Consider the following 23,046-nt stretch of genomic DNA (forward strand, 5'->3'; position numbering starts at 1 on the left):
GCAATAAGACGTTCTCCCAAAAGCATCATATGAAAAGACACATGAGAATACACACAGGTGAGAAACCTTTTCCCTGTTCCATTTGTTCCAAGAGATTCAGAGAAAAGTATGACTTGAAAGTGCACATGAAAACACACGCTGGAAATCGACATTTTACCTTGTCAGCTGAACTCAACACATGAAGCTGTGGAGCATCACGAGCAAACTGAAACAAGTGAGACTTTTGGACAAGCCCTTGACAGTTGGAGTAAAACCAGAACTACAGGTGCATCTCAATGAATTAGAATATATATATTTTTAAAAAATGGAAGTCCCGGTGTGTGTGATAATTAGGTCACTGACAGTCCCCCCTTCATTTCTGGTTTAAATTTGACAGCTATCTCAACGTTTTGACGTCAATATAATATGTGATCTAAAAAGGACAGTTATCTCTGAAGTCATGTTTGTTGGGGCCGTTGCAGCAAAACAATTTGAGAAAACAATGTACTTTATTTTTGTACAGGCATCAGAGTTTAAAGTACACATACTCTTCAATTGTTGAATTGCATTAGAAGTGTCTTATTTTGTTTGAATAGCCATTGTTTGTTCAATAAAAAAATACTATCCAATAAAATAAATAAAACGCTTTAAATCTATTCACAATATTTTCGACTATGAAAAAAAACAGTCGCACGCCAGGAGGGTCGTATTACATTTGATGAAATGATTGATTAAATTATAGAAACACCCAAACGAAAGACAAACACTTCACAATTTCTGAACACACAAAAACAAAAGTCCAAACAATTTAGAGCAGTTTGACAGCGAAATCAATAAATCAACCAGTCAGTTTTGTTCACATCTGCAGAGCCCGGATGAGGAGGCAAAGACTCACCGGATGTGGACAAAATGAATAAGCTGACTGAGCTGTCAATCTTTGATTTTGCACCTTCCTTTTCCTATTCATGAAGATGATAAATGTTTTCACTATTGATTTTGTGTTTTCTGAAATTGTCATTTGTTCCGGTATTTGTTTTTGTAAGATTGTAAAGGGTCCGCGTACCTTCCGTTCATTCTATTTCCAATTCTGAAACACAAATCGCTCCGTACCGCGGATGTCGTTGTGGCTTGTGCAGCCCTTTTAGACACTTGTGATTTAGGGCTATATAAATAAACATTGATTGAAATAAAAAAATAAAAGTAGGGCTGTTTTTCGATTTTTATTATGTATGGCAGATTTTAAAACAAACAAAAAGGGGTTTATTTTCATTAAAATATTGCCATAAAATTTGATTTTGTGCTGTTTCCGGTCTGTGTTTCTTCCGGTCATTCTATTTGAAAAGAAAATCAAAAAACAAATTTAAGACCATTTTTTCTATTTTCATTTCTGAAACAAAAGTGGGACAACTATTTAGATTACACTTTTTTTTAAACGACAATAGGACTCCTGCTGAACGAAGATGTTACCGTAATGCTAAAAACATGCTAAACGCAAAGGAAAAGCTAAAATACTCCTTCCTGTTCGATTTGTTATCACACAGATAACCACGCATTTTTGCATTTTCTTTCGTCGTTTGCGTTTATCAGGAAAAAATAAAATCCCGAAAAGGAAAACCGCACAGAATCCAATTTTATGGCAACATTTTAATGAAAATCAACCCCTTTTTGTTTGTTTTAAAATCTGCCATATATAATAAAAATCGAAAAACGTCCCTAATTATATTTTTTGATTTGTGTTTCAGAATTGGAAATAGAATGAACGGACACGGACCGTAATGTGTTTTGTCTTTTGTGTTCGTCTTTTCTGTAATTGTGATTTATTTCATGAAATGTTCAAGTGTTTTGTACTTCCAACGTAAATCAAAAAATAAAATTAGGGCCGTTTTTCGATTTTTTATTAAATATGGCAGATGTAAAAAAAAACAAACAAAAAGGGGTTGATTTTCATTCAAATATTGCCATAAAATTTGTTTTTTTTTCAAGATAAACACAAAAATCGAAAAAAAAAATAAGTTCTTCCAAAAATTCAACAGGAAGCAGTATTTTAGCGTTTCCTTTTGCGTTTAGCATGTTTTTAGCATTACGGTAACATATTTGTTCAGCAGGATGTCCTATTGTCGTTTTTAAAAAGTGTCATTAAATAGTTGTCCAACTTTTGTTTCAGAAATGAAAATAGGAAAAAATGGCCCGAAATGTATTTTTTTATTTGCTTTTAAGAATTGGAAATTGAATGAACGGAATGTACACCGCCACCGTATCCTACCTTTGCAGCAATCTCCATTAAAACTGGGATTAATCTGTCATATAAATAAATCAAATATTTTTTAAAGAAAGAAAGAAATGACGCTGTGGCGCCCCCATGCGTCATTCGTTGCACTGACAGAAGAGTTTCTGAAATTGTGAAGATAATATTTTTTTAATCCACCCCTTGTTCGTGTTTATATTTGTGTTCCCTTTTATTCTTAGGTAAGATATTTTTCATACAAAACATTGATAAAAATAAATTCAAACATCACAGAACGTGGCGTTGCAGAAACTTTCAAATCCAGGAAGTGATCTTGTCTTCGCGCATGCGTGGACCGATCGTGTCTTCCGGTATCGATCTGCCCGGTTTGAGGAGGAAGTAACAACATTAGATTCATCTCTTTTTGCAGTCAAAAGCTTTCAATCCGGGTATTTTCTAGCTGCATATATAAACTAGTAACTAAGAAGAAAAAGCCGGAAGTCAGAAAAGTGCAAGTCATGTATGACAACCAAAAGCTGCGAGCGTTGATGGAGCAGCGACTTCATTCTGTCGTGGAAGAAATATTTGGACTGTTTGAAAGAACCATAGCACAGTACGAGGAGGAACTTTCTAGGACTAAAATGGAGAAAGATCGACAACAAGAATTACTGGATACTGTTCTCAAATCCCAACTTTCGCGACATCGATCAGGTTTGTTTACATCTTTCAACCTTATCACTTGTATTAGTTGCACTGCCTCAATAGGCTGCATTGGCTTGAGTAAATTGGGTTCTACATCACATATTTCCAGTTGTTTAATTAAAGTTAAAGTTCCAACGATTTCCACACACACACACACACACACACACTAGCTGTGGTGAAATGTGTCCAATGCATTTGACCCATCCCCATGTTAACCCCCTTTGGAGGTGAGGGGAGCAGTGAGCAGCAGGGTGCGCCACGCTCGGGAATAATTTGGTGATTTAACCGCCAATTCCAACCCTTGATGCTTAGTGCCAAGCAGGGAGGAAACGGGTCCCATTTTTTGTAGTCTTTGGTATGACCCGGGCGGGGTTTGAACTCGCAACCTCCCAGTCATCAGGGCGGACACGCTAACCACAAGGCCACTGAGCTGTTATATCATGTCTGAAAAGGAGTTGGCAGAAACAGAGGGTTTTTTTAACCTCTTAAGGCCCAAGCTGTTTGTTTACATGCTCTTTTTATTTGTCTTTGCTATTTGGGCTTATTGGACCCTAATTAGAATCAATTAGAACCATCTTTTGATGTGATGTACTTAGTCCATAAGTACTCAAACGTGTACTTCATGTGTAGTGACATGCTCACTCTTATTTTTACCCTTTTTCCCCCCGAATTCCATTGTATGCTATACTCTTCTGACACCACCAGATGGCAGTATAAGTGTCCACATAAGCGGCCCATCCATCCATTCATCCATCCATTTCCTACCGCTCGTCCCTTTTGGGATTGCGGGGGGTCGCTGGAGCCTAGCTCAGCTGCATTCGGGCGGTAGGCGGGGTACACCCTGGACAAATCTCCACCTCATCACAGGACCACATAAGACCATAAGACCCCAATTCAGTAGTGTACACAATTTTGGAATGTGGCCACTAAGCCTTTAGAGGTTTTTAATCCTAATCCTCTTCGTATCATAGCCGTTTTAACCCATTTGTTTGTTCTCTATTTGTATGATACTTTCAGTTTGATTAAAAAAAGGCTCGCGTTGTGGTCTAGTATCTACTTACAGTTTGATTTTATTTATTTTTTTAAAGGTTGTAGATTAGTGTCTCAATCAAGGTTCCTTCTATTTGTGTTTGTTTGAGCAAACCCACGAACCCCTCGAGCATAGGCTACCGTGGACTGATGTGAGCAACACCAGACGTGCACACTCGTGGCCACACCAGTATCCAAAACTTTCTGATATAACTCCGATACAAGCGTTGTTGCAAGTTTATTGATTTACTTGTACAAAGCTGGACAGCCTATTAATATCTAAATTCCCTACAATAAACACAAATCATATGGTTTGTATTTCTTGTAATATTTCACGAAAAGTAAACATGGTAGACTTCAGGCTACTAGGAGCTAGCCACAGACAGAAGGTAGAAAATAGTTTGTCCTTAATTGAACAATATGGCTGTCTAAAACATCATACTGCGTTTTCAATATAAACATGTATCAAATATGTGTAGTTGCATATTACTTACAGATACAAAGTCTCCCAGGCATATTAGGAAGTATCCAGCAACAAACGTGTCCGCACCCTTCAACTTATTTTGTCATGAGCTTAATGTCATTATTTATCGTGGCCATTAATTACTTGATCTACTAAGATCCGAATACCACACGCTAGGGTTGTACGGTATACCGGTATTACCGTATTTTTTCGGAGTATAAGTCGCACCGGAGTATAAGTCGCACCTGCCGAAAATGCATAAGAAAAAAAGAAAAAAAACATATATAAGTCGCACTGGAGCCCGGCCAAACTATGAAAAAAACTGCGACTTATAGTCCGAAAAATACGGTAGTATAGTACCGCAATACTAATGTATCATATTTAGTACTATACCGCCTCTAAAAAGTACCGGTGATCCTGTAACAACTTGGTATCGGATTGATACCCAAATTTGTGGTATAATCCAAAACTAATGTGAAGCATCCAAACAACAGAAGAATAAGTGAATATTACATTTTAACAGAAGTGTAGCTAGAACATGCTAAAAGGGAAAGTAAGCAGATATTAACAGTAAATAAACAAGTGGATTATATATCCTACCAAGTCAGACCGACACTGTTTCAATATCCATTTCTCTGTTCTCAATTGTTGATGACTGATGATAACAACCAAACCTAACCCCCCCCCCCCCCATACCCTGAATTGTAAATAATGTAAATAATTCAATGTATACACCCTGATGATTATCTTATGTGATGACTGTATTATGATGATAGTATATATGATAGTATATATCTGTATCATGAATCAATCAAGTGGACCCCGACTTAAACAAGTTGAAAAACTTATTCGGGTGTTACCATTTAGTGGTCAATTGTACGGAATATGTACTTCACTGTGCAACCTACTAATAAAAGTCTCAATCAATCAATCAATCAATCAATCAAAACAATACATTTTTACAGATTGACCCTCATAATGTTGACAAAATAATAGAATGGAAAATGACACAATATGTTACTGCATATGTCAGCAGCTAAATTAGGAGCCTTTGTTTGCTTACTTACTACTAAAAGACGAGTTGTCTCGTATGTTAACTTTTTTATTTAAGGACAAAATTGCAATGAGAAACATATGTTTAATTTACCCTAATATTTTTTGTTAAAATAAAGCCAATAATGCAATTTTTTGTGGTCCCCTTTTATTTAATCGGAAAGTACCGAAAAGTATCGAAATACATTTTGGTACCCGTACCATACTATTACACATTGCAAAATAATAAACCTATCTTTAATTCCTGCTGATATCGTATCAGATTAATGTTCGTTTACACTCAAAGCTCACATATCGATATTATATCTTAAGTGAAAAAGTTGACACCCCTAAATATCACACAATTATTAATGGTATGTCTGCAAGACTATTTGCCATCGGTCATTTTGTATGCACTAATTGAAGGAACATTATTTACATTTAAGTCATTTGTGTGTCACACTTAAAGTCACTTCTATTTAAACATTTTCACAAAAGTTTGGGCACCCCTGGCCTAGACTGTATTTTGGTTAGGAAAAAAGAACATTGTTCTTTTCATATAGCACTTATGCATTTTTTCTAACCTTCTTATAAATGGGTGTACTTTTAACTGTACTTGTAAATACATTTGCAGCTTTGTAATTAAGGCAGAGGAAATCATTAGAAGTAGTTTCGGCACAATATTTATTAATTCAAACGGGTAAAAATAAACATAACTTTTATTATTAACCAAACCAGTATATACTGTTTTTTTAAAACATTCATTTCTTTTTGGCCTGTTTGCGATAAAACAAAACATGTACAAAACCCAGTATTACCAAAAAATACTTTATTTTCCAGACTATAAGGCGCACTTAAAAAAATGTTTTTTTCTCTCAAAACTCGACAGCGCGCCTTATAACCCAGTGCGCCTAATGTAAAGAATAAGTTTGGTTGAGCTTACCCACCTCGAAGCAATTGTATTTGATACATGGTGTAATGATAAATGTGACCAGTAGGTGGCAGTCAAACATAAGAGATAAGTGTAGGCTGCACCGTTAGATGTGCTTCAACATACGAGTATTATTATGGTGTGTGTATAAGGTAAGACATATTATCTGGCGTTTTGTTTCACAATATTATTCAAAAGCAACTTTTCTTACCTTCTGGTACCTGCTGATCTGTATTAGGGATCTGCATAAATCCTGAAAAATGGCACGCCTTTGTAGTTCGTGCCGACACCGTAGTCGATAAGCTTCTTCTTTTTCTCTATCTTGTTGTTATGTGGCATTCATCCTCCGCTGTTGCCATTTCTAATATAAAGTAGTGTAAAGTTCTTACTTATATCTGTCAGTAAACTCGTCATGAAAGCGCTAAAACATACCGGTCTAGTGAGTTTACATTATTCACCCAATGAACTTTAGTTATGAGAGTTCCGGTCGGACAGTTTTTCACGGGACACATTTCCTGTGTTGTTGTTTCCGGATGAGGAGATGCTGGATTTACGTAAAGCCTGAATGTCATTAAAACAGTTTGCTCCATCTTTTGACACTTCTTTCACTCCCGTCCTTGCACGCTACACCGCTACAGTGTACAGCTCTGGTAATGGGTACATTCGCACCTCCCTGCACAAATATACTTCAAAATGTAACAATCAAAATAAATATGACTTTTTTTTTGTTTACTAGGGCAGTGTTATTCAACCACTGTGCCGCAGCACACTAGTGTGCCGTGATATACAGTCTGGTGTGCCGTGGGAGATTATCTAATTTCACCTATTTGGGTTAAAAATATTTTGTTGTTGAGTGTCGGTGCTGTCTAGAGTGCGGCAGGGGTAACCGTGTAATACTCTTCCATATCAGTAGGTGGCAGCCGGTAGCTAATTGCTTTGTAGGAGGCAGCGTGCAGGTAAAAAGGTGTCTAATGCTTAAACCAAAAATAAACAAAAGGTGAGTGCCCCTAAGAAAAGGCATTGAAGCTTAGGGAAGGCTATGCAGAACGAAACTAAAACTGAACTGGCTACAAAGTAAACAAAAACAGAATGCTGGACGACAGCAAAGACTTACTGTGGAGCAAAGACAATGTACATCCGAACATGACATGACAATCAACAATGTCCCCACAAAGAAGGATAAAAACAACTGAAATATTCTTGATTGCTAAAACAAAGTAGATGCGGGAAATATCGCTCAAAAGAAGACATGAAACTGCTACAGGAAAATACCAAAAAAAGAGAAAAAGCCACCAAAATAGGAGCGCAAGACAAGAAGTAAAACACTACGCACAGGAAAACAGCAAAAAACTCAAAATAAGTCACGGCGTGATGTGACAGGTGGTGACAGTACACCTACTTTGAGACAAGAGCTATAGTGATGCATGCTTGGTTATGCTTTAAAGTCATATCCAACAATTACTTTTTACTGTCAACTGAGTTTCGTTTTTTAATGATTTCTGCTGGTGGTGTGCCTCCGGATTTTTTCAACGCAAAAAATGTGTCTTGGCTGAAAAAAGGTTGAAAAACACTGTACTAGGGCATGCATACATAATATGCATTAGTTTGACTATTTAAAATCAACGATAATAAAAAGGAGATGCTTGGAAATAGCATAAAAATGCCCCAAAAACGTGGAAAAACGCGATTCATAGCGTTACTTTTTGATGTAACTATCATGAGCGTTCTGTTCAGGTATATTTCTTTTATATTTTGATAAATCATCATAAATAGGTTTGATCAATCTTTAAGCTGTGTGTATTTGATTTCAGTTTGCTTTTGACATCTTATTTAGAATTGTAGTTGAAACTTTTACAACCTTGTGTTGCGCTCACGATGGCGTAACCAAACTAGATTATTTTGAATATTTATTCCCTTTTTTACATTTACTATATTTAAATATACTGTGTTTTATGCTTTTTTCTTTTTGGAACATGTACTATACATATAATACAATAAAGTCCCATATAAAAGTATGTTTCTAGCAATACTTTAATTTTGCCTTTGAAAGTAACACTCCAATGTCCATTAGTGGAGCTGTACACTACAATAATAATAATAATAATAACTGGGATTTATATAGCGCTTTTCTAAGTACCCAAAGTCGCTACCACCAAAAAAACTGAATCTCTGAAGACAGTATAAAAATCTGTGTTAAAGGTGTACAAATACTGTTTGTATAATAAGCATGTTATTGTTTACAAATGAGGGTTAAGAGTTCAGTACAAAAAAAGAAAAAAAAGAATGTGGTTTAAGTACAGTTTTGTAGGAATGTAATAGAGTGATCTATGTTTGTCTGTTGCCATCTCCTGGTGAATGTTGGCTATAGCGTACTGGGGTTACTTTTTGGTTGGCCAACGATTTACGTGGTGTTGCGCACCTGACGTCAAGTGTGTGAGTCTGTTCTGAAGTCTACAGTAAAGAGACGTACTTCATCACCTCGCCTGGTTATTGCCTCCAACTCAATATATTACAACAACATTGCTGTTTACGGCAGACGAACTGCTTTACAGTAGAATAAAACATGACTGCTGTTGTTGCCGCGCTGGGAGGACGTTAATGAAACTGCCTAACAATAAACCCACATAAGAAACCAAGAACTCGCCCTCGATCATTCTACAGTTATAACGTGTTTGGGCAGGCACCTGTTTATATTGTGGGAAAGCGGACGTGAATACAGGCTGTTGAAATGTCACTCAGGTCCGCATGGAGCTGGAGGGGGCGTGGCTTCCAGCTCCGCCTGAATTTCGGGAGATTTTCGGGAGAGAATTTGTCCCGGGAGGTTTTCGGGAGAGGCGCTGAATTTCGGGAGGGTTGGCAAGTATGGGTGGTGGTAAGCTACTTTCATAGCCACAGCTGCCCTGGGGTAGACTGACGGAAGCGTGGCTGCAATTTGCGCCAACGGCCCCTCCGACCACCACCTATCATTCATCATTCAATTCACCGGTGTGAGTGGCACCGGGGGCAAAGGGTGAAGTGTCCCGCCCAAGGACACAACGGCAGCGATTTTTGGATGGTAAGAGGCGGGGAGCGAACCTGCAACCCTCAGGTTTCTGGCACGGTTGCTCTACCCACTACGCCATGCCGCCCCAACAAAGATAACGGGGAGAAGACGCTGCCGAAGATGAGCCACGTAAATAAGACCGCCCACAAAACGGCGCATCCGGAAACGACTGTCAGAAAGTGCCTTGAAGATAATCTGTAAAACATAATCTATGCATAATTTTGACCAAAGAACCACCATTATATGTTATGTAGACCACAAGGAAGTGTTTCAATTTAGAAAAAATACTAATAATATGACTCCTTTAATGTGCCCTATAATCCGGTGCGCCTTATATATGAAAAAAGATAACAAAAATAGACCATTCATCGGCAATGCGCCTTATAATCCGGTGCGCCCTATGGTCCGGAAAATACGGTATGTAAACAATAATTAAATGTAACAAACGCATCTTCCAATTAAGCATGAGCATGATGGCCACAAACAAAACATATTGCTTGTATTTATGTACATGAAATGCAGTATAAATAATTCCGATATTATGTGGCGTAAACTAAAATAACACCGCATTTGTGTTTGACGTTGTTCTGCAGACTTCCAGCAGGTGCAAGAGGAGGAGGAGGAAAAAGAGATTCCATCAGAACAACAGGAGTGGAGCTCCTGTGTGGGGCAGGAAGAGTCAGATGTTCTCCACATTAAAGAAGAAGAGGAGAAACTGTGGGAGCCGCTTCGAGGGCTGAAGGAAGATGGAGATCACAATCAAAGTGAGGAGGCAAGACAAGCGTGGCCCCTAACTCAACAAATAACAGAAGCCGATGAAGATATAAACTCAGAACCAGACAGCGTCTTTGCTCCACTGTCGGACATGGACGACATGATGTCAGACTCTTCAGTGACCAATCACAGCGATGACACCAACAAACATTTGGAGACTAATCAGAACTCTAAAGGTGATATGAGTCATCAAGGTGAGAAAAGATTTGAACCAAAAATAAGTGTGAAGCGCCACATGGCCGGACACTTGGAAGAAGAGAAACAGTTTGTTTGCTCAGTTTGTCCTAAAACGTTTGCCTCCAACAAGTATTTGAAAAGACACATGATGATACATACAAAGGAGAGATACCCTTCCTGTTCAGTTTGTGGCAAAAGATTCCGAGACACGTTTGAAATAAAAGAGCACATGAACAAACACACTGGTGAGAGACCTTTCACCTGCTCACTTTGCAAGAAAAGCTTCAGCCGTCGAGCAACACTCAGATCACATTTGAAAAAATGCCATGGAGGGAAGAAACATTGGATGTCCAGCGACCCACAGATGACAGCAGAAAACGATGGAATGCACTGTGGAAGTTCATAGACAGCAACTGTCAGGCAAGAGCGACATGATACCACGCTATTCTGCCACCGATCACGACGACGACAAAGAACCGTTGGAGTGTAAAAAAAGTACTCTAAATGCGATATGAGTCATCACAATACTCTGACTGCCCTGAAATCAGTTGATTCAAAAGTATTTTTGCAAAACCACATGAGAAAACCCAGTGGGAAGAAAAGTTTTGCTTGCTTGGTTTGTGCCTGAGAAATGTACAAGACGGTATGTTATGATACTCGTACACTGGGGAGAAACTGTTCCCTTGCAATGTGAGCCATGTAAGATCCACTTTTAAGGCTTTTGTTAAGCGATACCTGTGTATAGGTGACCAAAACCCCCCTGCGCTTAAAAAAAAAAAAGAAGTTTTATTTACATTATACGTTGCAACTGTACATGCTTTAAATAATCAAATGGGTATGCTTGTTCTTATGCTTTCTGAGCTCACTATGTTCACTGCTCGCTTTACATATCCTACCAAGTCAGACCGACACTGTTTCAATGTCCATTTCTCAGATGATATAATTGTTGATGACTGAAGTGCTGATATCAACCAAACCTAAACCCCCCGCCCCAACCCCCTCCACATCCCACCCCCCGGATTGTAAATGTTAATAATTCAATGTATATACTCTGATGATTAACTTGTGTGATGACTGTATTATGTGGATAGTATATATTTGTACCATGAATTGATTAACGTGGACCCCGATTAAACAAGTTGAGAAACGTATTTGGGTGTTACCATTTAGTGGTCAATTGTACTGTACTGTGCAATCTACTAATACACGTTTCAATCAATCAATCAATCAATCAAATTGACAGACTAAACATACATTTTTCTTTATACACAGTGTATCAAATATGGAAAACTGTTGCCAAATAAAGATCCTTGTTTGAAATTTGACCCTCCTTTATTTTTGCTGCTGGTACTATTGTGTTTAATGACTAAACACAACATAAATTACAAATGCATGTTTGTAGACCACCACAATGTCTTTTGCTGGGTGTTTACATTCTATAGATCAGGGGTGTCAAACTCATTTTAGCTCAGGGGCCGCATGGAGAGAAATCTGTGAACACGCTGGCCGGACTATTAAAATCATGGCATTAAAACAAAAAAATAAAGACAACTTCAGATTGCATATGCAAAAGTGCAATATATATATCTGTACAGTAATCTATTTATTTATATCTGCACCTTATTGCTCTTTTATCCTGCACTACAACGAACTAAGGCAACAAAATTTTGTTCTTATCTGTTCTGTAAAGTTCAAATTTGAATGACAATAAAAGGAAGTCTAAGTCTAAGATTGTTTACTTTGCCTTACTTTGGCCAAAAATAGAACAAACACATTCTGAAAATATTACAATAAAAATATAGAAAAAACTATAGGCAGCGGTAAAGTTTAGGTCCATGAAGGAAAGACAAAATTGAATGAATGTTTATAACGAAACTAAATTAACATATGCATAAAAATGTGTTTTCCTTTTTGGATTATTTTTTAATGAATTAAGTAACGTTTATGGCAACATTTTTCCAAAACATAATGTAGAATGTGAGATATAACAGGATATTGCTTACATTTATCATTTGTTTTCAAAACGCTTACAAAAAAGTGGGACCCCAAAAATTTACTGTGGGACCCCATTTTTATGACTTGATGGGGTCCCTGGGACCAACACTGATGGAGTATTGGTGCGTGCAAAACAGCAGCAGGTGGCTGTAACCTGCGGGCCGGTTCTAATACTAATCAAATATCATCCCGGGGGCCGTAGATAATTAATTTGTGGGCCGGATCTGGCCCGCGGGCCTTGACTTTGACACCACTGCTATAGACTCTCCAGCATATGTGATATTTAGCAGAGCGTAGAGCTCCTTCAAGGTGGAAACAATCCAGAATATTCAGAAAATCGATGTTTAAACAGTAATTATTTCTGTAAATAGCCATATTGTATTTTGATTTTATAAATAGACTGTAAATATTTATTGAAATGCATACATTTTATAGCATCTCTGCAATTGAAGCAGTGGGAAGCCATTATCGTCTTAGCTAAAAAAAATTAAAAAAAAAAAACATTTTGCTTGCCAAATTTTCTTCCAAACTCCTATTTTTAATGGCCTATCCCAGCTGCACACGGGCAGAAGGCGGGGTACCCAAAACCTTAACACAAAAATAACTTTTAGCTCATAAAACTCCACTTTTAAACCTGTTTTCTTCCTCGAACAGCTCCATGACAATATTTCAGTGCATTAAGGTTCCCTGACAAATACAACTGGTATAATACTGTAGATTTCTCATGGCTACCTATCTGTACCCAAGGTGTAAAAAATGTGAAAATAATTTTTCAACACAGAGACAAAAATCCCATGTACAATACTGTTGTACAGTTGCATGCATTTTCATGTCCCAGACGTTAGATAGCAGTATAGTGTTTATACAGTTTGAAGCGCCACCAACACATCGGAAGCTCTTTTCCATCCATCCATTTTCTACCGCTTGTCCCTTCGGGGTCGCGGGGGGTACTGGAACCTATCTCAGCTGCATTCAGGCAGAAGGCGGGGTACACCCTGGACAAGTCGCCACCTCATCACAGGGCCAACACAGACAGACAGACAACATTCACACTCACGTTCACACACTAGGACCAATTTAGTGTTGTCAATCAGCCTATCCCCAGGTGCATGTCTTTGGAGGTGGGAGGAAGCCGGAGTACCTGGAGGGAACCCACGCAGTCACGGGGATAACATGCAAACTCCACTCATAAAGACCTCCAGCCCAGAGGATCGAACCCAGGACCTTTGTATTGTGAGGCACGGGCAGTAACCCCTTGTTCACAATTTTTGTATTTATTTTTTATTTATTTTATTTTCAGTAAACACATTGAAAATATACAAACAAATCAAGGCACTTCCAATACATTAAAACTATTTCAAACATTAGCAGGATAGAGTAATCCACATTTCTATGTAAACAAACATGTTAAATAAAAATTAAGAGACAAGAAAAATAAATAAAAAAATGGAAAATCCCAAAATAACATTTTAAAATATGTTTTTAAAAAAAAAGGTCTTATCCAAAACAACTTAAATTAATCCAATAAGAATAATAATTTGAGGGCTTTTTCGACTTTTTAACATGTTCTAAGAATTTATTATTAATGTAAAATCGTTGAACCAATGTCAAAATTTGGGTCAATAGACTTTTATGTATGAAAAATGTAGCTTGCAACAAAAAATGAATAATCATCTCTAGGTTTATGTATGAATATACCATATGTAATTTATTTTATCGTAAATGGGGACATCTCTTTGTCTTTCAGCCAACCTCTGACCTCCTCCCAAAATAACATTCCAGATGTAAATTATTCACATCTTCCGTGGCATTATCTTTTAGGATATATTGTCTATGAATTGTGCACATCGGAATCAAGTGTCAGGGAGTAAAACTAAAGACACGTTTATATAGTTTAGTTTATATGCCCCACATCTTTGGAACTCTTTACCACCTCTTTACCTTCGTAACTTAGATTCAATATCCCTCTTCAAATCAAGACTCAAAACATACCTATTCCTGACTGCTTATTCATTGTAATCATCTTTTCTTCTCTATCTTTGTTGTTGTTCTTTTTTTTATCCAATTTGATGTTATTGTTTTGATTTTGTACGGTGTCCTTGAGTGCCCAGAAAGGCGCCTTATAAATAAAATGTATTATTATTATTATTATATAATTGTGTTGATACATCAATACATCCATAAATGTGGATGCATATGCAAAAGTGTACAGTAATCTATTTATTTATATCTGCACCTTATTGCTCATTTATCCTGCACTACCATGAGCTAATGCAACGAAATTTCGTTCTTATCTGTACTGTAAAGTTCAAATTTGAATGACAATAAAAGGAAGTCTAAGTCTACAGTAATCTTTACAGTTTGTCGTGTTCGATTTTGTCTTATAGGTCAATTAAAGAAGTACATATATAATCATATTTTATTAATCTAGCATATATATATATATCCATCCATCCATCCATTTTCTACCGCTTATTCCCTTTTAGGGTCGCGGGGGGCGCTGGAGCCTCTCAGCTACAATCGGGCGGAAGGCGGTGTACACCCTGGACAAGTCGCCACCTCATCACAGGTCCATATATATATATATATATATATATATATATATATATATATATATATATATATATATATATATATTTTTTTTTTTTTTTTAACAATATTTTTTTTTTTTTGTAATTTATTTATTTGTACGATGAGGTGGCGACTTGTCCAGGGTGTACACCGCCTTCCGCCCGATTTTAGCTGAGATAGGCTCCAGCGCCCCCCGCGACCTCAAAGGGAATAAGCGGTAGAAAATGGATGGATGGATGGATGTACGTTTTGCATTAAAAAAAATAAATATTTGAGAACAAAAACCCCGCAGGCAGCTTCGAGACTTCACCGCTAGATGTCACTGTTGCACACTTCAACACCGAAAACGCCTTCGTTACTTTTCTTTCCATTCTGAATTTTAACAACAAACATACATTTATAATGCACACAAAAATCAAGGCACTTTCAACATAACTAACAATCTACACATCAGGTTAGGCAAATCACGACATCAGCAAAACATGTCAAGGAAAAAAAACTAAAGCTAGTACAGATAGAGTATTAAATATTAATAAATAATAATAATACAAAATATATATAAAAAGAAGGGCTACCTAAATCACTTTAAATGTTTTTAGCAAATATATAAATTTAAGGGATTTTGTACTATTAATCATCCTCCAAGATGTGTTTGATAATTGTAATATTTTAACAAGAAATGCTAACACACAAACTTGAATTTTAATTTAACATCGACGAACTCTCGCGTATTCACGCGATGTTCTGACGTCATCAACTAGTGACGGCGTCCTCAGCGGCAAACCCCGCCATTGCTGAGCCACCGCAAAAAAATACCTCTTTGTTTTTACTTTTTATGCTTTTATCCGCCCACGCCCGTGGCCATAGAGCGAGAGCCCACGCATTCTCGGTGTTCGTGGACTTAAAACGAACGCCATTTATTCGGTCACACAAAATTGTCAAGAGGACGCGGAGATTTACGTCGTCAAGCGTGAGTTTGTGGGGAGAGAAAATGTGTAAAATCCAAAAGCTGAGAGATTTGGTGGATCGGCGACTCAATGCTGCCGTGGAAGAAATATTTGGAGTGTTTAAAAGAATCATAGCGGAGTACGAGGAGGAACTGTCGAGAACAAAGGAACAACTGGACGCTGTGAAGTCTCTGGGTTATGGGTTCCACACAGCAGGTTTGTGTGTTTCATTTAACGCTTTAGGGCAGTCCTCAAATAGTTGGGCGGGCACATAGACATGGTGGATAGTGTGGGGGTGGGGCGCCATCCATCCATTTCCTACCGCTTGTCCCTTAGCCTGGGTGGGGCGCAAAATATTTTATTCTTCATTGGGGTGCCTAACATAATATTTTTCTTTTATTTATGTGTTTTAGTTTATTTCGAACATGATCACACTTACAGTATATTACATCACACAATTGCATATCCTTTTCTCTTTACATCATGTCCGAAAAGGAGTAGGAAGAAGCAAAGCTTAATTAATCCTACCCCTTTCCCACTTCTTTTTGTAACACAATTACAACAATGAATGATTAATACAGCTTTAGGGGGATATTTCGTTTTTCATTGGAATGTAACGGTCTGAACATTTCATATCACGGTTATTGTGACCACAATTATCACGGTTATCGGTATTGTTGAGTGTGCTCGAAAGTATTTATTGCACTGAAATATTTTAGCCAAGTTTAATTTAAAAAATAAAAATAAACACGTACAATACAGTGGTGTGCTAAAAGTTTAGAGCACTTGTTAAATCTGAAGAAACTGGTTCCCAGAGCCTGAATTTTTAAAGGTACTGAGAATATTTTACCTCCAAATTTTTTCAGTTCTGTCCTTATTTTTTACATTTTCATCTAATATTTAGTGTGGAATCTCTGAGTCTTGTTCAAGAGATCGACAGGTGGATCGTTGCGGCGTTTTCAGTAATGCGGCCGCTGTATCGATCCGTTGTGGTGAAGAAGGAGCTGAGCCGGAAGGCAAAGCTCTCAATTTACTTGTCAATCTACGTCGTCATCCTCACCTATGGTCATCAGTGAATGATTAATACAGCTTTAGGGTGATATTTCATTTTGTATAGGAATGTAACGGTCTGAACATTTCATATCATGGTTATTGTCACCACAATTATCACGGTTATCGGTATTATCACGGTATTGTTGAGTGTCCTCATAAGTATTTAAAACGCATTGAATTATTTTACCAAGTTTAATTAAAAAGGTTAAAATAAACACATACAATACAGTGGTGCTAACATTTTAGAGCACTTGTTAAATCTGAAGAAACTGGTGTTGTATTTGTTCCCAGAGCCTGAATTTCAAAGGTACTGAGAATATTTCACCTCCAAATTTTTAGAGTTCTGTCCTTATTTCTTACATTTTCATGTAATATTTAGTGTGGAACCTCGGAGTCTTGTTCAAAAGATCGACAGGCGTATCGTTGCGGTGTTTTCAGTAATGCGGACGCTGTATCGATCCGTTGTGGTGAAGAAGGAGCTGAGCCGAAAAGCAAAGCTCTCAATTTACCGGTCAATCTACATACCCATCCTCACCTATGGTCATCAGTGAATAATTAATACAGCTTTAGGGTGATAGTTTGTTTTTTTATAGGAATGTAACAGTCTGAACATTTCATATCACGGTTATTGTGACCACAATTATCACAGTTATCGGTATTATCACAGTGTTGTTGAATGTGCTCATAAGTATTTAAAACGCATTGAATTATTTTACCCAAGTTAAATTAAAAAGGTTAAAATAAACACATACAATACAGTGGTGTGCTAAAATTTTAGAGCACTTGTTTAATCTGAAGAAACTGGTGTTGTATTTGTTCCCAGAGCCTGAATTTCAAAGATACTGAGAATATTTCACCTCCAAATTTGATCAGTTCTGTCCTTTTTTTTACATTTTCATCTAATATTTAGTGTGGAACCTCGTAGTCTTGTTCATGAGATTGACAGCCAGATCGGTGCGGTGTTTTCAGTAATGCGGACGCTGTATCGATCCGTTGTGGTGAAGAAGGAGCTGAGCCGGAAGGCAAAGCTCTCAATTTACCGGTCAATCTCCGTCGTCATCCTCACCTATGGTCATCAGTGAATGATTAATTCAGCTTTAGGGTGATAGTTTGTTTTGTATAGGAATGTAACGGTCTGGACATTTCATATCATGGTTATTGTGACCACAATTATCACAGTTATTGGTATTATCACAGTGTTGTTGAGTGTGCTCATAGGTATTTAAAACACATTGAATAATTTTACCCAAGTTAAATTAAAAAGGTTAAAATAAACACATACAATACAGTGGTGCTAAAATTTTAGAGAAACGGGTGTTTTATTTGTTCCCAGAGCCTGAATTTCAAAGGTACTGAGAATATTTCACGTCCAAATGTTTTCAGTTCTGTCCTTATTTTTTACATTTTCATCTAATATTTAGTGTGGAACCTCGAAGTCTTGTTCACGAGATCGACAGCCGGATCGGTGCGGTATTTTCAGTAATGCGGACGCTGTATCGATCCGTTGTGGTGAAGAAGGAGCTGAGCCGGAAGGCAAAGCTCTCAATTTACCGGTCAATCTACGTCGTCATCCTCACCTATGGTCATCAGTGAATGATTAATTCAGCTTTAGGCTGATAGTTTGTTTTGTTTAGGAATGTAACGGTCTGGACATTTCATATCATGGTTATTGTGACCACAATTATCACAGTTATCGGTATTATCACAGTGTTGTTGAGTGTGCTTATAAGTATTTAAAACGCATTGAATTATTTTACCCAAGTTAGATTAAAAAGGTTAAAATAAACACATACAATACAGTGGTGTGCTAAAATTTTAGAGCACTTGTTAAATCTGAAGAAACTGGTGTTTTATTTGTTCCCAGAGCCTGAATTTCAAAGGTACTGAGAATATTTCAACTCCAAATTTTTTCAGTTCTGTCCTTATTTTTTTCATTTTCATCTAATATTTAGTGTGGAACCTCGGAGTCTTGTTCAAGAGATCGAGAGGCGGATCGGTGCGGTGTTTTCAGTAATGCGGACGCTGTATCGATCCGTTGTGGTGAAGAAGGAGCTGAGCCGGAAGGCAAAGCTCTCAATTTACCGGTCAATCTACGTCCCCATCCTCACCTATGGTCATCAGTGAATGATGAATACAGCTTTAGGGTGATAGTTAGTTTTTTATAGGAATGTAACGGTCTGAACATTTCATATCATGGTTATTGTGACCACAATTATCACGGTTATCGGTATTATCACTGTATTGTTGAGTGTGCTAATAAGTATTTAAAACGCATTGAATTATTTTACCAAGTTTATTTAAAAATGTTAAAATAAACACATACAATACAGTGGTGCTAAAATTTTAGAGCACTTGTTAAATCTGAAGAAACTGGTGTTTTATTTGTTCCCAGAGCCTGAATTTCAAAGGTACTGAGAATATTTCACCTCCAAATTTGATCAGTTCTGTCCTTTATTTTTACATTTTCATCTAATATTTAGTGTGGAACCTCGAAGTCTTGTTCACGAGATCGACAGCCGGATCGGTGCGGTATTTTCAGTAATGCGGACGCTGTATCGATCCGTTGTGGTGAAGAAGGAGCTGAGCCGGAAGGCAAAGCTCTCAATTTACCGGTCAATCTACGTCGTCATCCTCACCTATGGTCATCAGTGAATGATTAATACAGCTTTAGGGTGATATTTCGTTTTGTATAGAAATGTAACGGTCTGAACATTTCATATAATGGTTATTGTGACCACAATTATCCCGGTTATCTGTATTATCACGGTATTGTTGAGTGTGCTAATAAGTATTTAAAACGCATTGAATTATTTTACCAAGTTTAATTAAAAAGGTTAAAATAAACACATACAATACAGTGGTGCTAAAATTTTAGAGCACTTGTTAAATCTGAAAAAACTGGTGTTTTATTTGTTCCCAGAGCCTGAATTTCAAAGGTACTGAGAATATTTCACCTCCAAATTTTTTCAGTTCTGTCCTTATTTTTTACATTTTCATCTAATATTTAGTGTGGAACCTCGGAGTCTTGTTCATGAGATCGACAGGCGGATCGGTGCGGCGTCTTCAGTCATGCGAACGCTGTATCGATCCGTTGTGGTGAAGAAGGAGCTGAGCCGGAAGGCAAAGCTCTCAATTTACCGGTCAATCTACGTCCTCATCCTCACCTATGGTCATCAGTGAATGATTAATACAGCTTTAGGCTGATAGTTCGTTTTTTATAGGAATGTAACAGTCTGAACGTTTCATATCATGGTTATTGTGACCACAATTATCATGGTTATCGGTATTATCACAGTGTTGAGTGTGCTCATAAGTATTTAAAACACATTGAATTATTTTACCAAGTTAAATTAAAAAGGTTAAAATAAACACATACAATACAGAGGTGTGCTACAATTTTAGAGCACTTGTTAAATCTGAAGAAACTGGTGTTGTATTTGTTCCCAGAGCCTGAATTTTAAAGGTACTGAGAATATTTCACCTCCAAATTTTTTCAGTTCTGTCCTTATTTTTTACATTTTCATCTAATATTTTGTGTGGAACCTCGGAGTCTTGTTCATGAGATCGACAGGCGGATCGGTGGTCTGGGCCCCTGGAGAGGGGGTCCAGACTGAGGCCAAGGAAGAAGAAAAAACTTATAGCCATTGCACACATAAACATGCGTGTAAGAGGGAAACATCAAAGAACACAAAGGACATTAAATACATTAAAAGAGCAGAGCTGATGCAACCAGCTACCACTCCAGTAGTGCCATTTCTACATACAGCTACAAAAGTAAAACAACAAAAAATAATTCACCAATAATATATATTGCACACACACGATTGCATCATGCAAGCAACCAAACAAAAACATCTCTTCAACACCCATATACACTGTGCTGGGATCTGCGGTGTTCCACGCCATCGTCTGCTGAGGTGGGGGGAGCATGGCCAGAGACAGGAGCAGACCCAACAAAGCAACCAAGAGAACCAGGAAGGTCTGTCGTAATGCGGATTATCAAAAACGTCAGTGGGCCCCATTCAGCAACCGTTCTTAAAAACACACTTTGTTCTTAGGCCCAGTTATGAAGTTTTTAAGGAGATTTTTGTATTCACCAATGTTTTCTTAGCTGGGATTTGTTCGTAGCTTAGAACAAAATCTACGAGTGCTCCAGAGTACTCTTAGGGTGACCTATTTGTTCTTAAGTGTGGCAAGTTCCCTTACTTCTATTGTCTAATGTTAAATTAATATCATAGATGGATAGATATAGACAAGACAGACAGACATACAGCAAAATGAGCAATATATAGACATTTCAAAATACAAACACACGCACACAGACGCACACACACTCTTGCTGCTACTGCAAGATGCCGCACATCGTGCCCTGGGGAGGGAGCTCATATTTCACGACCATGTTTTGCCCGAGGTGACGGATATTTATTTGACCGCTTAGGGGCTACCTCAACAGTCCCACTTTCTTAAACGTACGTTTTGACATTGTGTATTTCCCCCGCAGGATAATACGAATTTCTCTTTTGTAATCTGTGTTTTCTCCATGTGTCTGATGTATGGCTTTTCCACCGGAATTGTGCCCTTATATGGGGAATCAAGGGCGTTTACCTATGCAAATTACGGAATTAAGGGTGTTTACATATGCATACTGGGGAAATAAGGGCGTGTTTATATGCAATTTATGATAGACACGCATGTGCTAACCATTTGGCATTCAGCAACTTAAGAACAGCAGGTGGGAACAATTTGGGCGTTTAAGAACATGTCATGAATTTGAATGGACTCCTCTTCGGAAATCACTTAGGAAGAAAGATAAGAGGAAAAGTTAGGAACTTATTGCTGAATGGGGCCCATTGTCTCTAATCATGTTTGCTACGCGTGTGTCCAACAGATGTCCTGCAGGTGTCAATAAAGACAGAAGAAGAAGAAGAGGTCTCCTCCGAGCAGCAGGAGTGGAGCTTCATCGTGGAGCAGGAAGAGCTAGAGCCCCCTCACATTAAAGAGGAAGAGGAGGCGCCATGGCAGCAGCTTCAATGGATGGGGGAGGCTGATGATGAAGATGAAGCTCAGTCCATACTGTTTCATCACAGTCAATGGGAGGCAGACAGAGGGGGGGAGCTTCTAATTCATCACATGACAACAGAAGATGATGAAGAACATTGCGAGGATATAAACTCAGAACCAGGCAGCCTCTTTGCTCCACTGTCAGACCTGGACGACATGATGTCAGACTCTTCCGAGATCGCCGATCACAGCGACGACACACCACTGAAGAGTATAAAGGACTCTAAAGCTGATATAAGACATCTCAATGTTCACCAACACTTTGAATGCTCTCAATGTGGTAAAACATTTGGACAAAAGGGGTATTTGATCAGACACATGATAACACATTCTGGAAAGAAACCTTTCGCTTGCCCATTTTGCGCTAAAAGATTCTTCTTTAAGGATTATTTGACAAGACACATGACGGTACATAAAAAAGAGCACGCAGGGTCACTCGCAGACAGCAACTTTGCTCCACTGTCAGACATGAACAACATGGGGTCAGACTCTTCTGTGACCGATCACAGCGAAGACACCAAAGAACCATCGGAGAGTAATAAGGACTCTCAAGGTGATTTGCGACGTCACACAAAGAACAAACCCTTTGAGTGCCCTCAATGCGGGAAGACATTTACCAAAAAGGGTAATATGATAGTACACCTGAGGAAACACACCGAAGTGAAACGTTTTGCTTGCTCGGTTTGTTCCAAACAATTCCTCACCAGAGGGTACATCAACAAACACATGAGAATACACACCGGCGAGAAGCCATTCCATTGCGGTGTGTGCAATAGAAGATTCACCTTTAAGGAGGGTTTGAGGCAACACCAGTGCTCAGGTGACAACAAACCCAGTGAATGAAGTTTCAGTACTTTTTGTCCACGTTTGTTTACTTAGTGTATATGAAATTTGTGCTTTAACAACCTATACATACATGGTTTTGGTACATGTAAACAAAATGGAAACATGTTGCCACTACAGACTAAAATAAAGATCCTTTTTGAAAATTGACCCTGCTGAGATTATGTTCAAATGACTCAACTCACCAGAAACTACAAGTGTTTGGCTGTAGACGACCACAAT

General features: G+C 38.0%; 3 protein-coding genes across 3 annotated transcripts in view; all 3 read left to right on the forward strand.

Moving 5' to 3' along the window:
* LOC133618113 (uncharacterized) overlaps positions 1 to 1,204 on the forward strand; it is an 8,896-nt gene extending 7,692 nt beyond the window's left edge. Inside the window, exon 2 of the mRNA XM_061978582.2 lies at positions 1 to 1,204. This exon is cut by the window's left edge and continues 516 nt beyond it. Within this exon, the coding sequence (XP_061834566.1) occupies positions 1 to 182 (182 nt within the window). The 3' untranslated portion in view covers positions 183 to 1,204.
* A 1,360-nt stretch (positions 1,205 to 2,564) lies between these two features.
* On the forward strand, positions 2,565 to 11,502 carry LOC133618114 (uncharacterized). The gene is made up of 2 exons (XM_061978583.1): positions 2,565 to 2,914; positions 9,997 to 11,502. Exons 1-2 carry the CDS (start codon positions 2,722 to 2,724, stop codon positions 10,758 to 10,760), a joined length of 957 nt encoding a protein of 318 aa, XP_061834567.1. The 5' UTR covers positions 2,565 to 2,721; the 3' UTR covers positions 10,761 to 11,502.
* A 4,167-nt stretch (positions 11,503 to 15,669) lies between these two features.
* On the forward strand, positions 15,670 to 23,012 carry LOC133618115 (uncharacterized). The gene is made up of 2 exons (XM_061978584.1): positions 15,670 to 16,083; positions 21,809 to 23,012. The coding sequence occupies exons 1-2, from the start codon at positions 15,756 to 15,758 to the stop codon at positions 22,822 to 22,824; spliced, it is 1,344 nt and encodes a 447-aa protein (XP_061834568.1). The 5' UTR covers positions 15,670 to 15,755; the 3' UTR covers positions 22,825 to 23,012.
* Positions 23,013 to 23,046: the final 34 nt, after the last annotated feature.

Source organism: Nerophis lumbriciformis, linkage group LG18 (assembly GCF_033978685.3).
Source record: "Nerophis lumbriciformis linkage group LG18, RoL_Nlum_v2.1, whole genome shotgun sequence".
Taxonomy (NCBI): domain Eukaryota; kingdom Metazoa; phylum Chordata; class Actinopteri; order Syngnathiformes; family Syngnathidae; genus Nerophis; species Nerophis lumbriciformis.